The 18982-nt window shown below is 36.6% G+C and overlaps 1 protein-coding gene across 2 annotated transcripts in view; it reads left to right on the top strand.

Moving 5' to 3' along the window:
• LOC145991547 (23 kDa integral membrane protein-like) overlaps positions 1-18982 on the top strand; it is a 105148-nt gene that overhangs the window by 47887 nt on the left and 38279 nt on the right. For both annotated transcript variants that reach the window (XM_083127618.1, XM_083127692.1), the window contains exons 2-3: positions 4419-4607; positions 11945-12112. In XM_083127618.1, the coding sequence (XP_082983744.1) occupies positions 4419-4607; positions 11945-12112 (357 nt within the window). The remainder of the gene's footprint in view (positions 1-4418; positions 4608-11944; positions 12113-18982) is intronic.

Consider the following 18982-nt stretch of genomic DNA (forward strand, 5'->3'; position numbering starts at 1 on the left):
TCGATACCTCCACCATCTCGTGACAGAAAAACGTCGTTTCAATGCCAACAACATGTTTTTTTCCAATCAGGTGCCACTCCTACTTAGAGTGCGATAAAAACACGAGCTACATAAATCAACAGTCCTAAGTTGAGTTGCCGGACGAATGAAGAGATGTAATAAGGAACAGCAGACACAAACCAACGCCATTTCCTGTGGTAAACAGCACGAAGGAGCTCGTCAAGACGTGGACTGAGTTCTTGAAGCCAATTTTCCTGCCAAAATGTCCATTTCCTACCAGGCCAGTGCGTTGATTGGAGATACGAGCTGAAAACCCTACCAAATTTTCTACCGCAATACCTATCTTGGCACTTACTTGCGCGCTGATGTCATGTGGCGACCACCGAAGAGAGGAAAGAACATAGGGACCTCTACTTCACCTAGAACCATTTTGAGTAACCTGTACGATGGACCGCTGCCCATTCCTTTGCCCAAGTACATGGATCACCAGGATTTGAAGCGATTTTTCACCAACCCAGAGGCTCAACAGTTTTACGAGACCATACTAACCACCAACGCTATGATAGAAAATGATGAGGATCTCTATGTTGACTATGTGGACTACTTAGTTGATGATCAGGTATAGTTTGTGAGTTACCCCCAAGACTGATCCAACATTTTTCATTTTGATGATAGTTTGATAAATAACAAACATCACTCTTTTTAATGTTGTACTGTTACTCCCATTTTGTCTTTGTTCATTAGTGCACACCTGCAATGTAGAATTAAAACCACATTTTTCAGCATAATTTTGCTTATTACTCTTTTTTGGTTTCCTCTGATTCTCCAGCAACATTTTCCTATGTTTAACTACATCTGTGGGAGTAAAAAGATACTTAAAAATAATTATTTTGGCATATAATGGCGTATTTATGAATATAAATACTTGTTTTTCATTTCCTGGCAAATCGTCTCGAATGAACATTCATTGTTTTTCCCCCTTCCCCTTCATATGGTTATTATTTTATTTGAGAATTGATGTGTCTACAAAGTACATGAATAAATGTAGACAATACTTTTATGAAAGGCCATGGATGCCCTGACGATGTGATGATTAATTTCGTCTAACAAGTTTATGTGTGCGCAAATAAGTATGATATTTGAAGAAACAGTCGCAGCATTATGTTATTACTTGCTACTCAATTGACAACTTGATGTATTTGTTCAAGGAAATAAGTAATCATGTAGCTATATATGAATAATTACGGAGTTTCCAACTGAGATAGTGAATTGGAAGATTTGAAGAACAGAAGATCAAAGTGCATATGTAGTATTTCTTGACTGTCCTGTATTAGATACATCTATAAATTACTATTGCTGAAGAAATTATCCAAGATTTAGTGAAGAAGTGAAGTAAGAAGGTTTGAAGATTTTGAGAGTTACATCGGACAATGAGAAGCTATAAATACAATTGGAGATGTAATAATTAATGTTAATGATTGTTTCCATTCAAAAATATTGTTCTTTCGTTTAGTGTACTGAATGAATGGAATTACAACAAAGTGCGATACAAAATGTGTCAGTCGAGTTTGATTCATGGAGTTCATAATGAACTGAATTAATATTGTTTGAAAAAAATATAATTTATGTTGTAATTTAAAAATGCAATGTTCACAAGTATGTAATTAAATGTAAAATTTTCGATATTTACAGAACTTAAGTAAGTCGAAAATTTTCACCCGGAAGGGGTGCGTATTGTGACTGACCCAAAGATGTTCATTTATTTCATTTATTATTTATTGTTTAATTTTGTGTTTAACATGCATTATGATATTTAGGTTGTTATCAATTACTATTTTGTTATGTTCCAAAACGTTGTTGAATTAATAAGATGTATAATTAATTATTGATAATGTGAAATTACGATGTACAAATTTCTATACATATTTTGAGCATAGCAACGAAAAAAAGACAGTAGATCAATAAGTGAAAAATATATTGAAATTATATATAGTGACGTCCGAGTTTTCTTTGAATTTAACAAACTGTAAGTAGATTTGGATAAAGATAAATACTAGGATGTTTCGTTGAAGTGTGTGTGAAAGACTTGCTTCACGCTCTCGTTTTATAATCAAGGGGTCCTGGGTTCAATTCCCAGTGGAAGCCCAATACACACTCGTTAGGACTACAGATTAAAATGAAGATAAAGTGACAATTAGCCAATTTGAGCATGTGGACTTTTAAAAAATATCACTCCTGGATTATTGTCCTGGTTATTTATTTATTCTTTAATAAATAAAAAAAATAATAAAAACAAAATCTGTGATAGAATAAAGAAAGTAACATCAAATTACCCGCGGAGTGGTTTTCGCAGTGCGTTATAACGCCAGGGGTCCCGGGTTCGAATCCCGGTCTGAGCATGGGTATTTTTGTGAGTGTCCCTTCATCACTTTCATCATCATCGTTCATAGTCATCATTGCGATTAAGGCAAAGAAGATGGTTTTATTTGTTTATTGTTTATCACTTTGATCATACCCAGGCCGAGATTTATGTGGAGGGCCGGTGCTGACAACATCAAGAACTCACTCCCATCTATGCACAGTTTCAGTTAGTCTATAACCTTTAGCCCTAGCCCAAGTCATGACAGATGGTTAGTTATACTTTTTATACTTCCACATTCCTAATATATTTTTTCTTCAATGTATGGCTGATTTCAAAGCAATTTTTCTCCATTGAAGGCTGGGAGCTGCAACTCTCCAAATCCTCCTAAATCCTGATGAATTCTTGATCATATACGCATACCTCATAATTGTGAATATCCAATAAAACTTACTAAGCCTGTTGATTGCTTATAATCATAGCAGTGTTCATTAGATTACATTTAAAATAAAATAATTCTGATAGTGCCTTTAGCTTTCCAACGACAAAATTAAGGAAGTAGAAAAAAATCTTAAATTAATTCCATTCAACAAGATATTTACTCTAATCTTTGTAAACTTACTTATTAGACAATTCGCCAAATGACAGCAAAGCTAGTTAAGGGATGAAACTTGTGAACTTTTTAGTATCTACAATATTCACAAGTAAAATACATATACATTGAGAGAGGACCAGCCTATACTTACAGAACCGTTTACATTTCCCTAATTGTATATATTTATTTCATTTGATTGGGTGGGCAATCGGGTGGGCGCTTGCCCACCCGTGCCCACCCCTGTCGCCGTCCCTGTGGAAAACCAATATGAAATATGTAGTTTCAGACCTAAACTGTATGTTTCATTGTATCCTTGTCCAATAATATGGATAAATAGTCTCGTACGCTTACTGTTTGACTTCGTACGCTTACTGTTTGACTTTACAACGATAAACCGTAACATAGTTTATAGCATAAAATATACAACAGTAGCTTCTACAAATTTATAAGAGCACAAACAGATTTTCTCATTTTATCCGAAACACCACTGCTCATTTTCCCCATAACGTCAACATTTTATAGTTGGCACCACTGGGCAACCCAAGGACGAGATAGGGGCTGGATAACTGTTTCGTTCTCTCGCAACATGTTGAAGCTACGATTACAACACTTGACTTTCTCTGTGCAATTGTTTGTATGTGCTTTAAATGCTATTGTTGTAGAACAAGAATTAACACAGCTGCAATAATATAGTGAAACAAACAGTAGGTTTACCTTTTATTCAACAATTTCACAGCTGATTTTGGACGAGCTCTTTCGACACTCCCAACACCTTTCTGCCATGAAAGCAATAGTCGTACCAACGTTTGGGTGTCACCACATTCGCATTACGTTTTGTGTAATACGGGCAAAAGCTTAATTCTGCCCATATTATCTGACTGCCCATATTCCCCTAATTTACCCTAATATGACATTATAAGGGTAAGTGCTTTCAGTTGAACGTAAGGGGTGCTGAAGGGGGTGCGGAAGAAAATTAAGGGGGGCGCAAGCACCCCCTGGCGCCGCCCCTGCGTTCTCCTCACATATCTACTCTGTATTCTTATTTAGAAGCTCGTCAAAATGCTTATTCTATCGTCATAGTATGTCCTGTTGATTAGTTATAAAAGTTCGATCTTTATTCGTACATAGTGTAAGTCTTGGTTTAAATTCTGGGCCTCCCCGATGGTGCAGTGGTAGCGTCGTCGCCTTGTAATCAAGGGGTCCCGGGTTCGATACCCGGTCTAGGCACATAGTGGTTCAGGTTCCACTGTAAACAGACTAAACTAATTAGATCCACCATTCAAAGTGGAATCTGACCTAGTATGCAGGTCCAGCGATTAAACCCGAACCCCTTGATGACAAGGTAACAGCAACTGAAATTAGAAGTGAACTTTATTCCATATTCTGAAAATCATTCCTAGCAAACCTTTTGATTTGTATGTGTGTGTGTTTAATTAATTAATTAATTTTTGTTTTTAATTTCAGTTCGCTGCAGGTCTTCTCATAGGGCTTGGTGTTTATGCATTGAATGAAGTTCAGAAGTACAAAGACTTCGTAACTTGGAAGATTTCTGCCATACCGGTGACAGGGATAGTTCTTGGCTCAATCCTCGCAATTACATTTGTCTTTGGAATTTGTGCTATCCTTAAATTTTCACCCAGCATGCTTCTGGCGGTAAGTTTCATTACACACATCACACAAAGACCAGGGCACCCGGAATATTTTCTCTCGGGGGGGGGGGGCAGAGTCATAGAAACTTTTATTATTGTTATTATTTTACCCATCCTGATCCTAGTTATAGAGTGATTAAAAAAAAAAAGGTAAAGTGTTCCCCTGTGCATAGCACCACGCCATGAAGGCGTATAGGGGGTGTGGGGGTAACGCCCCACACTTTCTTGATCCGGTCGTGAGTGGGGGTGATGTGATCAGCATCACGCCCCTGACCGCCTTTACCCCCCAGGGTTTCCCCCAGGTACCCATGTTATTCGACGCTGGGTGGGCGCCGGGGCCGCTTTCACCGTTAGAAAAGTTCCGAACCGGCCGGGGATCGAACCCGGGACCTTGAGCATGGTAGTCAGACGCGTTACCGACTGAGCCACCGCGGCCACCAGTTATAGAGTGATTAGAAAAGATAAAAACTTGCTTCTAAGTAACAGAAAAAGTGGTGGTGGTTGTGCTTTATTGGTAAAAATCACAGTTGATTTTTTGACAATCGAAGTTCCTTTCCCAAATAATGATGTCATTTGGATAAAGTTGTTAAATCATAGATCTGATCCAATACTATTTGGACTTCATTATTTTCAACCAGATTTTAATATAAATGAGTTCAATAAATATTTAGATTGGGTGCTACAGGAAAAATTAATAAAATATGTTAATGTTATTTTAATAGGGGATTTTAATGTAGGTGGTATTAATTGGAGTACTAGAAATATTATATGCACTGACTATTACGTTAAAAATAAAGTTGAGAAAATATGTGAAGTTGCTACTCTTGCAAACCTCAAGCAATTTAATACTTCTTATGATCAACTTCCTTCACATCATGTTCTTGACCTATGCTTATCAAATGTACAAAATATTAAATTGGATCCTAACACCTTCCCTTTATGCAGGATTGATAACTACCACCCTCCATTTTCATTCACCTTTCATTTAGGTCAAGGAAAGAAAGAGAGTATGGTTTTTGTAAAGAGCAGTGACTTTAATTATGCAAAAGGGGATTATGAAAAACTATGTAATGATTTTCTTATGGTTTCTAATTTATTTTTTATTGAAGATGATATAAATGAATCTATGTAATGAATTTTAACAGAGCTGTCCAATTTATATTAGAAAAATATACCTTTAAAAGATGAGCCAGTTAATGCTAGTTTACCTTGGGTAACTAAAAAACTCAGAGTTATGATGAACAAAAAAAGAAAATTTCATGATAACAGGTGAATTTAAATGTTATAAGGAGAGAGGTAAAAATCAGTTTATGAATCAAAAGAAACGATGCTTTCTATCTTTAGAAGAGAGTATTCAAACAAATAAAAATTTCTTCTGGTCACATTTTAATAAGAAAAATAGTAAACATAAAATTACAAATATACTCTATTTTGATAAGTTACTTCATAAAGAATATGACATTGCCAATGCTTTTAAAGAAGTTTTTCATAAAGCATTTACAAAAGTAACTCAAATAGATTTCTGTAGTGTTAGGATCAATAATTACGTTAATTATATTGATATACCATTCATCTCTAATGATGATATTTCAAAGGTAATCTGTAAACTTAAAAAGTAGATCTGCAATTGTTCGTGATAGAGTGGCTAATTTTATTTTGAAGGGTAATCAGGAAGTTTTTGTACCATTACTGTTAATCTTTTATAATAAATCTCTTTAAAGTGGTTATTTTCCTGAAATTTGGAAAGATGTTTATATAGTTCCAGTCATTAAAAACAAGAATGGAAATTTAAGTGATATTGAAAATTATAGACCAATAACCATTCTAATGCAATAGCTAAAATATTTGAACATACAATTGCCGATTACATGGGATTTTTGCTCAAACAATTTAAACATGAAAAAAAAGGCATTTTACAGAATACTCCTTGTTAGCCAGAAGTCTGCACCTGGGAGAGAGATCAAGCACCAAAAACATCTTATCACATAGACATGCTTTCTGCCTTGTCTCATTCACAATTATATATAGTAATATGTATAATTATGCCTTGTTTCCATATTAAAAACACTAAGTTGCTGACCAAGTAGGGTTTATTAAGAAATAAAAACACTTAACAAGTAACGTTTCAACCCTGTATCAGGGTCTTCCTCAGACGATGAACTAAACTAAAATCTTAGATTTATTATTAGAATTATTAATTTTAATAATCTTAATTTTTCCAACACTTCCTCCAGTGACAGTGAACTATGGTCATAGGCGTAGCTAGAACTTATATTTGGGTGTGCACAAAGAAAAAAAATGAGGTCTTGTACCTTTTTAATAGCATATTTTGCAACACAATCACTTTGCGCTATAACTGCACTGATGTTTGTAAAGGCAGTAGCGTACGCAGGATTTCATCAAGGGGGGTGTTATTTCGAAAACTTGCTACAAATTCACATTACCATTCTTTTATTATACTTTAATTAATTAATTAATAATAATAAATTAATTAATAATTCTTATAATTAATTAATTAGTTTAATTACTACTAATGCAACTGCTATTTATGAAAGAAATAGAACAAAATTACATTTCTTTTGTTTCTTTGTTACAAAATAATTGTCTAGTCAACGGTTATCTGTATATGATAAGTGAGACATTTTAAGTGTGAAGAAAATCCATAAAAACAAGCAAATATATTAAATTTATTGGAATAATCGATATATGAAACTCAGTCAAGGAGCCGCGCTGGTCTAGTCGGACAACTTCGTGGGATATCCGCGTTCGATTCCCGGAATTGGTTGGAATTTATCCAGCCTTGTCTCCGCACCCAGCCTCATAGCAATGGGTACCTGAGAGCAACCCTGGGGGATGAAGGCTGCTGGAGCATGGTGCTGATCACATCACCTGCAAAATAGTTCGAGATGGAGAATCTTTGGGGCCCACCACACCACTACGTGTGCCTTCATGGCACGGTGCTATATGCACGGGGGAATTTACATTACCTTTACCTATGGAACTCGCCCAGGATGATGATGAAGCACGAGAATACATGTTGCTAAATTCCACTGAGTCTATGTTTTCGTTGAAAAGTAAGTTTATAGACATTCCAACACATTTATCACTTCTAGGTGATTCGCAAAGCACTTCTTCAACATTATTTAATGATGTGGATGTACACTCAGCATCACTTGAGAGTTCACAAGGTAATGTGAAATCAGTACCGGGAAGAACGTTTGCAATAAGGTCGGCACACTGCGACGAAGCAAGGAATTTTCATAATTCTCGCGAGTCGCTGCGCGACTTTTTGCAAGAAAAATTGCAAAATTGAACTTTACGGCCGCTTAGATTGTGTTTGTAAAGTTGTGTTTTTCTTCATGCTGCATGGGAATAATAATTCAAATTATTATTATTATTATTATTATTACTGTCGCAGATCTTTGACTGTGATAAATTAGCCATTTTTAATTTTTTTCTACAGCATTTTCCATATTATTTCAAAAGCTCAAGGGGGGGGTTTAAACCCGGTAACCCCCCCCTTGCGTACGCCACTGTGTAAAGGAATATAAATTCACTAAATGACAGTGTTGAAAATTTCTGAATATATGTAGTAGAAAAAATCAAATTGCATAGAAATTAAACACACGCAAAATGTTCATAAATGTTACAAACAAATACATCAAAATACACGTCATCTATAACAAGAGGCGTCTGTCAAAAGGTACAATGTTCTTAAACTCATCAATAACTTCATTTATCAATAGACTAATCTTTTCCCTGTTCCACAAATAGCAAGAGCAGGGCTTTCAATCTATCCTGCTTCTGAGTTGCTCTTAATTTAGTTTTAACTTGTTTAAGCTTGGAGAAAGCTCTCTCACACGTGCAGCTTGTGACAGGTATAGAAGAAAAGCGCTGCAGTACAGAGTAGAATGCAGTAAATATCGTCTTTCTCCAATGACATCAAAAAATCGAAAAACTATAGACACTCGTTTCATCAGCGATAATGCACACGTTTGTACCAAGTAATGACATTTTGCCGCTTATTTTCTCTCTTATTTATATATATCTGTATTTAATTCTCTTTGATAAAGCAGCCCATTATGGTGTGCCTAGCCACACCCGGCACACCTTGTATCTACGCCTATGACTATGGTTAAGGGTCATTCCATGTCATCCACTATGCCCGATTTTGATTAAATTCGTATGCATATAGAACTTCTCATGCTGATTACAAAAATGATATTTTTTTATAGATTGGTTAAGGGGTTCAGAAGTTATGTGCTTTTAAAAATCTCCATGCGGATCCATTTTCAATGACACGCATTAGGTTATGAATGATTGTATCTTTCCTCAGGCTTGACTTAGAACCTTCAAGTTTGTTTTCTTTGGTTCAGAATAGAGTAAGCTTTTATTAAAATAATGTTTCAGATGAGTGTATCAATAACCATGTATTTTCATGTATAGTTTTATGGATTATTTTAGAAAAAGAAATGACTAACTTCAAGAGCAAATTTCATGCAATGCCACCCGCTTTCAATTTCCCCCGAATTTTTATATATAGGTAGCTCAGAATGTTGTACTAATGCCTGATGAAAAAATAAGGATGTGCGGTTCAGAGACAGGGTGATGAAGAAATCATTTGCATCAAGTGACATTAAAAATTAATCTTATTAAAAAAGCTTATGTATTTAGCACAAAGTGTAAAGTACAATATGTTTCAAGGTATATAATATTCAAAATTTCAATTCACCATGTGTGAAGGTAAGCATGGGTGTAACTTGGTGGGGGCTAAGTGAAGCGCTTGCCCCCACAAAATATACAGGTTAATTAAAATTTACAAGTAATAATTATGTAAGTTAGTTTCAACTGTCTTCATTTTTTAGAAATGTATAATCATAATTAACATTCCCAAGTTTAGGAAATTTATCTGGACGAACATTTTCTTTGTGCATTTTATTTTAATGTGGATGTTGTTTTTTTGGCTACTTTTCATGTAGATATGTAATATGAAGTAAGAATTAATACACATTTGTGCTGGTTTAAGTTTTTCCAAATGGAGCTTTTTTTTGCCACATACCACAGAAAATCTCCTTGTGATAGGGTGGGTGGAACAGTTAAAGGACTTGTACAGAATTCTACAGTATCAATTAAATATCAAGTGCTGCAATGATATACCAATTTTGTAGATATAGTATTCAAGATAGGAAGTTTCTTATTAATCTCCTACAGAAAAATAAGAATACCCACAGTAAAATATTTCAGCGATTGCAAATTGCTGCAACAGTACCAGGAAGATTAAGGACACACTATTTTGAACTTACAGGTTATATACAGTGTTTGGTAAGTTACTTTTTAAAATTAACTGAGTTACAGTTACTGGTACTGGTATTTTGAAAGTACTTGCACCCATTTCTTTCTCCGCCATTCCTCGTTCAACAAGGTCCACTCCCTCGACAATGACTTTTCTCCAAGCTAGACAACCACATTCCAAATGAACGTAGCACTCCACCAAAAACACTGAAGTTTTCACACACAATTAGAAATGAATTGCAATAAAGCGTGGATGTTCTAAATTTAGCATGCAACGAAGCATAGCATTCTTGCCAGACCATTCCAAGAAAATCCTCTCAACTAGCATCCAGAGAAGGCAATACGTGATTTATATTTTTGTACGAGAGTCGGCTGGAAAGTTTCTGGCCTGAGGGAGTAAGAGATGTGGAAGGAGATGTGGAAAGTGTCCAGGATTACTTGCTAAATACATTTGCAGAATCACAATTATTACTTTTTATTTATTTGCTTCTCAAGTGCAAGGAGGAGAACAAAATATATTGAACTTGTAAATTTTAATTAAACAATATATTTGGTTAATCGCCCCCACCAGGTTACGCCTATGCTTACCTTCACACATAGTGAATATATTGTTTGAATAGTATACCTTGGAACATGTTGTACAGGGTGATCGAAAAGTCCCCGAACCCAAACTTCAATTTTTTTTTCGCCGGTCGTTATTATGATAATGTCAAAATTTCTGTGGAAGCTGGTTTGCGAGGGTCTTGGCTGTACACGACACAAGAGATGGCGCTGGGGAGTGGCGCTAGCAGTCGTGGCGAGGAAATGAACTACGATCAGTGCTGGTAACAAAATAATCAGGTAAACCAAACCAACAGTTAACCTAAACTGTGACCCCACAAGAAAAAATCGGGTGAGTTTAAATCAGGTGATCTTGCCGGCCAAAGCCCTGATGAAATCAGGCAGTCATCAAAAAATTCACGCAGAAATGCCATGGTGGCATTGGACGTATGGCATGTTGCCCCTTCTTGTTGTAACCACACATCTCGTTCATCGACGTCCAAAAGCGCGATAAACTGCTGTATAATGTCCTGGTACACAATAGAGTGCACTCGGTTTTCGAAAAAAATCCTCCTCCACCGACAAACTCATCCTTGCAACTGGCGTGATTATTTTGTTACCAGCACTGCTCGTAGTTCATTTCCTCGCCACGACTGCTAGCGCCACTCCCCAGCGCCATCTCTTGCATCGTGTACAGCCAAGACCCTCGCAAACCAGCTTCCACAGAAATTTTGACATTATCATAATAACGACCGGCAAAAAAAAAAAATTGAAGTTTGGGTTCGAGGACTTTTCGATCACCCTGTACTTTACGCTTTGTGCTAAATACATAAGACTTTTTAATAAGATTAATTTTTAATGTTATTTGATGCAAATAATTTTCTTTATCACCCTGCCTCTGAACCACATATCCTGATTTTTTCATTAGGCATTAGTACACACTCTAAGCTACTATAAAGAAATCGGGGGAAATTGAAGGGGGAGCATTGCATGAAATTTGCTGTTGAAGTTAGTCATTTGTTTTTCTTTTAAAAATCCACAAAACTATACATGAAAATACATAGTTATTGATACACTCATCTGAAACCTTATTTAAGCTTACTCTGTTCTGAACAAAACGAAACAAACTTGAAGGTTCTACGTCAAGCCTGAGGAAAGATACAATCATTTATAACCTAAAGCGTGTCATTTAAAATGGAGCCGCATGGGGCGTATACGAAGATTTTGAAAAGCACATAACTTCTGAACCCCTTGACCAATCTATAAAAGAAATGTCATTTTTGTAATCAGCATGAGAATTCTATAAGCATACCGAATTTAATCTAAATCGGGGATGATGGGTGACATTTTCACAAAATTCTGGATGATTTGATATGGAATGAGCCTTAAGCAAGTACAACTGTCCATCCATGGATGAACACTCAGTCAATCAAGAGGCATATTGTGCGTGAAATGTCAGTTACAATTACTTATTATGTGAACTTTCACATCTTTGCTTCCCTTCTGCAGTATTCTTTGGTTCTGCTGATAATGGCACTAATTCAACTGACTGTATCGCTATCATTGTTGTCGACAGACTATGTTGAAGAAGAATTGAAGAGCAGCATGAACATTTCTCGTGACAAATACATCAAGGATGAAGACTACAGGAAGTGTTGGGACACTCTGCAGGAAATTGTAAGTTGTTATTTCCTCCATCTAAGTGTTCAAAATTAATTTGCATTCTGGCTGAAATATATATATTGCTTTCCATATAATCACAGATCTCCCAGTACAGTATTCAAAGTTGGGGGTGGGGGTAAGGGAGGAAGCACTCTGGATAGACATCCTCGATGGTTGTAAATATACAGGGTGATTCATAAGTCCTAGGACATCTTTTTTTCTGTGAAATGGATGCGGCAATGGCAGATCCAAGTTCAAGTGGTAAGCGTAAGAGGTGCATATGTGAGGGACATGGCTGTCATATTGGATCGAGGTCAATTTTTCAAATAGCAATGGGATATGTTGGGTATCAAAGCACATTAGAATTTTCCAAGAAATGCAATACTGTAATTAAAAGAGGGTATTATTTAAACTCGTGTAGAAGCGGAGATTCCCAGAACCTAGTTAACCACTCCAAAGTATATCCTTCACCCCAGGGACACGAAGAATACCGCACTCAGCAGAAGCACCAACGACAAATGATAGCTGAGTGAGAGGTTATAAGAAGTGAGAGTGGAGAGTGGTGGCGGAGGTTCGCACCTTCGTGTCCCCCTTTTTAAGTACTATAATTAGTTTTGTGATAGCTGCAACGGTACAAAAGTTATTGACACTGAAAAATGGCAGCCGCATACTTCGATACCCACCGTATGTCTTACAGGATGTGCTCAATGTGGTTCTCCTCTGGCGAACATTCTTCGAGGCGCGAGATCCACTCTGCATTCAGCCGCACGAGCATGGCATGGCGTTACTATGAGGTTACTTTAAACAGCTTGTGTATTTCGAGAATATCCGCGACGCACACCATCTTCGCTATGGCATCATGTGGGCCTGTGATCAAATACCCTCACACATGCTCAACAATTAATATATGGGATAATATGTATACCAACACAGGTGGAGATTTAATTGAAACGTCTTACGTTTTTAAATATTAAAATTACGGTTACATAAATAAAAAATAAAAGTAAAATTAAGTAGAAATTTTGAAGAAAATGTAAGTATCTTAATGGAATTTTTACCACTTAAGATTCCACTGGAGTTCAGCTGCTAATAAACAGTTTTGTGATACTTAAAATATTACATAATTGTGCCGCCCTCCAATGACGGTATTTTGCTTGGGGTAAAATCCCCCGGAATTTGGTATATTTAACTATTTTTTCGAGTTGTAAGATTTAAGGCGAATTGAAGCGTTGAAGCGTGACATTTTTGCGTAGTCATCGCAAGCCTTGCCAAACGTCAGGGTCAATCTTTCAACCGGGGAGGGGGGGGGGGTGTCAATATTTCTGCAGGGTAAACGCCAAAGTTATGCGTTATGTTGTGGGATTCACATTCTAGTATCTGATTGATAATAATATCTGACGGTGCTGTAAGCGCATGTCCACACTATCCCAAGACAACGAAATATTCTGAGTTTGTTTACCATACATTTCCGATAAGAAGTTCCAAAACAAGTGGGAGAGCAAGTGCAATAGAAAATACAAAATTTCAGGTTGCTAACATTTCTTACTATAATATTACGAACGTGATTTAAAATCCGAATTATTAGGAATTACACCGAAGAAGAGACTGAAGAGAGGCGCCATTCCTACATTGATTGATTGATTGATTGATTAAGTCTATTTTACTTCGCGTTTTGTGCCTCTAGGCTAATTTGCGAAGATGGGATGAGTGATGAAATGATGAAATTGATGAATGGACATTCACAAACAACCAAGCCCGACCGGGATTCGAACCCGGGACCCTTGGCGTTGCAGCGCGATGTGCTAACCACTCGGCCACAGGGTCGGGCATTCCTACATTGATAATGATGATAACAGTTTTCGTAATGACGTGTGAAGTAGGGATGGCAAAATCCGGATTTTTCTTTCTAGGAGAATATGATCGTAAAATAAGAAAGATAATAGATTCTACCCAAGAAATGAAAAAAAAGTTGTTAAACCTCTCTCTCCGAAATTCGGATTGCCTCCGAAATCCGGCTATAAGTTTCCTAATAGAAATTTTTAAATTTCCCGGAATCCTGTTACTTTTGGCCATCCATAGTGTGAAGGTAAGATGTGCTAGGTAAGGAGATTCTATCCGAGTAAGTACTAGTATTATTATTTATTTGTTCAGCACAGGATACATTTCCCAATTATGTTGAACATAATACACTGTGAAAAATCTTGATAAGTCTTGTCATTTAGTAAACACAAAACAACAGGAAGTACTTTGTGTTTTGTAAAGCAAGGACGATTTTCCGAAATCGATATGCGAACCGCAAGATTAAAAAAAATTAAAAGAAGAAATACCTACTATGAAAGAAATACAATAGATCCGAAACTGCTCTTTTTTCAATTCTTTCCACCATTAACGACGAGTAGTGGCCGCGGTGGCTCAGTCGGTAACGCGTCTGACTACCATGCTCAAGGTCCCGGGTTCGATCCCCGGCCGGTTCAAATCCGGGAACTTTTCTAACGGTGGAAGCGGCCCCGGCGCCTACCCAGCGTCGAATAACATGGGTACCTGGGGGAAACCCTGGGGGGTAAAGGCGGTCAGGGGCGTGATGCTGATCACATCACCCCCACTCACGACCGGATCAAGAAAGTGTGGGGCGTTACCCCCACACCCCCTATACGCCTTCATGGCGTGGTGCTATGCACAGGGGAACACTTTACCTTTTTTTTTTATTAACGACGAGTAAATTCATTTTTTTGCTTAATTATATTTTTTGTATGCACCATTACTTTCATGTATTTTGTGTAAGTTGCGTTGCGATGTTCAAGATGTGTTTTAAGATAAATCTGTTGCTGCATATGAGCCAAGTGGCAAGTTTTTGCATAGAGTCGCTTGGCTTTTCCTGAACTATAAAATGTGTAGCCAGGGATTACTCTGATGACGTGGTTGAAGCAAGAAGTATTCTTGCAATTATTGAAAGTTAGGAAGTACAGTGCATTTTTCTGTCCCTTGTTCGCCTGGCAGCGACCCGCTTGATGGCCGGCCAGACGGCAACTCCCGTCAATACGCGTGTGATATCTTCGCTATGGAAACCCCGGGAATTGCAGTCTTGCAGGCCGCCAAGCTGGCCGGCGTCAAGGGCACAAGGGACAGAAAAACGCACTGTTCAAAGACTGAAATCAGAGTGAAACATTTTTAATAAGGATGGGCCGATATGAAATTTTAGCCAATAACGATAAAGTTCTGCTACGCCCCTTGTGGGTACGTACTTAAATGTTATTTACAACGGCTACAGATATCTTAATCTCAGGGGGATAGGTTCTTTGTTTGAGAATTCCAAATAAGAAAGCGTTTTATAGCCAAGAGGATATAGTTAAATGCGGATCTATATTCTGAGAACTGTACAAAATACAGAGAATATATATATATATATATATATATATATATATATATATATATATATATATATATATGTATAATCGAAAAGGCTTCTTCTTCTTTTATTATCAAAAAGGCTTCTTCTTCTTTTAAAGGGCTTCTTCTTCTTTTAAAGGGCTTCTTCTTCTTTTACTATCAACAAGGTTTCTTCTTCTTTGATTATCGTAAGGCTTCTTCTTCTTTTAATATGGAAAAGGCTTCTTCTTCTTCTTTTATTATCAATTTCTTCTATGACAAAATATATGAATGGCTTCTTCTTTCTTCAATTTCCACTTCTTTTCTTTGGTAAAAGGATAATCTTCTTTTTCTTTATTCTACCTTTTATGACAATCTCTTTCTTCAATTTACAAAAAATAGTCATCCCCTTTTATTCATCGCTGTTTCTTATTTCCTCTATTTATATCAATTCTTATTTCTTCTTTCAGCAGCAATTCTTATTATCTTCTATATTCCGACGAGATATTTTTATATTCTCGATAAATTCTTCTATTTATTCTTTCCACAGCAAATTCTTATTTCTTCTATTCTTCTTTGCCACTGGAAAAAGTCTTATTTCTCTCATTTATCGCAAATATTTCTCTTTACCATATCTCTTCTCAATAATATAGACAAATCATTATGCTGCATTCCTTGTAGAGAATTGAACCAAAGCTATACAGGATTTTTAGGGGCGTCTAACCTGACAATAGAGCCACCTCCTATTTAACGACCAAATGGGAATAACCAGGATCGCTAATAACAAGCGCTACCGATGGCCCAGTGCGACTAAAAAGGAGCGCAACCGTAAAGTGCTTCGGGGCGTCTAATTTGACAACAGCGCCACCGGGGACAAGCAACCAAAACACTGACGATGTTCTCCTCGTCAGAAAAATAAAAAGAGATACATTTCTAAATTTGTTCGCTTACCTAATAACTTTCCTAAACGTTTCATATGCGGCCATATTCTTAATTATTTTAATTTACTATATACAACATTCTATTTATTTCTTTTATAGTATTTGAACTCTTCTTTTATATATATTTCTTAATTTACTATAATGCATATAACCCTCTTCTCCCCTCAAAGTTTTTTATAATTTCCTTTGCTCCTCTTTACATAGCGTGCTGCCATCTCTCGTCGATTCCGAGAAACCATTCCTCCTTGTAACTTTCATTGTGCCATCGAAACTGGCACGTGACACAATATCCCCCTCCTTGAGGATGAAAAATTTATATATATTGGAAAGTTCATTTGTAAATTTATAAATTTTTCCCTCGTTCTATGTGACTTCTCTTACTGTTTCTATTATTCATTAACTAAGCTCTTTTTTACTTCCTCCGTGCAGTTGTACCTCCGGATATTCTCCAGGTTCTCCCTTCTCTCTATCTTTGTTTCTGCATGCTTTACTACCGCTGTGTTCCGAAACTAATTCATGACTTCGTACGGACCTTCATATAGGAAGAACAATTTCTTGATTGCTTTCTCTGATGCTTTGCTCATTGGGTGTGTTTTGCAAAATACTAAGTCTCCCTTTTTTAATTTTATTTTCGTACCATTCTCTGCTTTCTTGTTCATTTTCTTCATTATCTTAATGTATATGTCTAGTAATATTTCCTTAGTCTCTTCTTTGGATATTACTTCCCTCGACCAATCAAATTCCTTGAAGATTCCGGGTTCTTCCATATATCCCAGAAACAATTCAGCCGCAATCTTCTTTGTTTCCTCAGATATAGAGTTATTTATCCATCTTATGGCTCTGTTAACTGCTGTAGACCACTTCGTATGATTGTCATGACATAACATTCTTAGAATTCTTACTATTTCCCCGTTATATCTCTCTATCGGGTTCGAACTTGGATGATACCTAGTAACGTTTATCATCTTAATTCCTTTAAACTTCAAGTAATATTTAAAGTATTCCGATACAAATTGTGTACCATTATCCGTTAGAATTTTTAATGGAACTCCATAGTGTTTGACAAATCCTTCTTCTAAATATTTTACTATCTCCTTTGCTGTAGCCTTCTTGAGGTTATAGCATATTACAAACTTACTGCACACGTCGACGCATGTGAGAATATATGTAAATCCTCGCGATCTTGGGAGAGGTCCAATCAGATCAATAGATATCATATCTAGAGGATTTTTTGCAGTTACGTGTAACTCTTCTCTTTCCATTTTTAATTTTGAAGGTTTAGTTTTTATACATAACATACAGTTTCTTACATGATCCACCACGTCTCTCTTCATACATTTCCAGAAGAAAAATCTCCGGGCAAGTCTCAATGTTTTATCAATCCCGAAATGTCCAGACTTCTCATGCACTTCTGCGAGTACTTTTTTAATTAGTGCTCCAGGTACGCAGAGTTGCACTTGATTGGATTTCTCTATGCTTACTCTAAAAATCATTCCTTCCTTAATTACATATTTTCCTTCTATCTTCGCTCTTCTATTTTCTTTTCGTTTTCATTTCTATCTCCATTCAAGACATTTAAGATGCCGCTTAATTCTTCGTCTTTCTTCATGCTTTCTATCCATTCCTGTCTGGATATGTTCCCGAGTTCTTCATCCATGATGGCATTTATGGATAACTTCAACACTTCCTCTGGTTCCTGCGTCATATGTAAAGGGGATCTACTTAAGATATCTGCAATTTTATTGTTCTTTCCTTTAACATCACTATTTCAAAACTGTATTCCTGGAGAAGTAATGCCCATCTTGTCAAGCGAGGATTCCATTGCCTAGCAGAGTTTAACCATATAAGACTCTTATGATCACAATGAATTTTAAATTTTCTTCCTTTCAAGTAAACCGCAAACCTTTCAATACCGAATATAATGGCCAAACATTCCAGTTCGCTAATGGTATACGCCCTTTCGAAAGCCTTCAGTGTACGACTCGCATATTGAATTACATCTTCTCCATCCTCGGTTTTCTGGAAGAGATAGGCCCCTAGACCTATATTTGATGCGTCTGTTCCTATGATGAAAAGTCTTTTAAAATCTGGCTGGCCTATAGCTGGACTAGATGTCAGGTCATCTAATACTATAAAAGAAATAAATAGAATGTTGTATATAGTAAATTAAAATAATTAAGAATATGGCCGCATATGAAACGTTTAGGAAAGTTATTAGGTAAGCGAACAAATTTAGAAATGTATCTCTTTTTATTTTTCTGACGAGGAGAACATCGTCAGTGTTTTGGTTGCTTGTCTCCGGTGGCGCTGTTGTCAAATTAGACGCCCCGAAGCACTTTACGGTTGCGCTCCTTTTTAGTCGCACTGGGCCATCGGTAGCGCTTGTTATTAGCGATCCTGGTTATTCCCATTTGGTCGTTAAATAGGAGGTGGCTCTATTGTCAGGTTAGACGCCCCTAAAAATCCTGTATAGCTTTGGTTCAATTCTCTACAAGGAATGCAGCATAATGATTTGTCTATATTATTGAGAAGAGATATGGTAAAGAGAAATATTTGCGATAAATGAGAGAAATAAGAC

Source organism: Lepisma saccharinum, chromosome 1 (assembly GCF_977018435.1).
Source record: "Lepisma saccharinum chromosome 1, izLepSacc3.1, whole genome shotgun sequence".
NCBI classification, from domain to species: Eukaryota; Metazoa; Arthropoda; class Insecta; order Zygentoma; family Lepismatidae; genus Lepisma; species Lepisma saccharinum.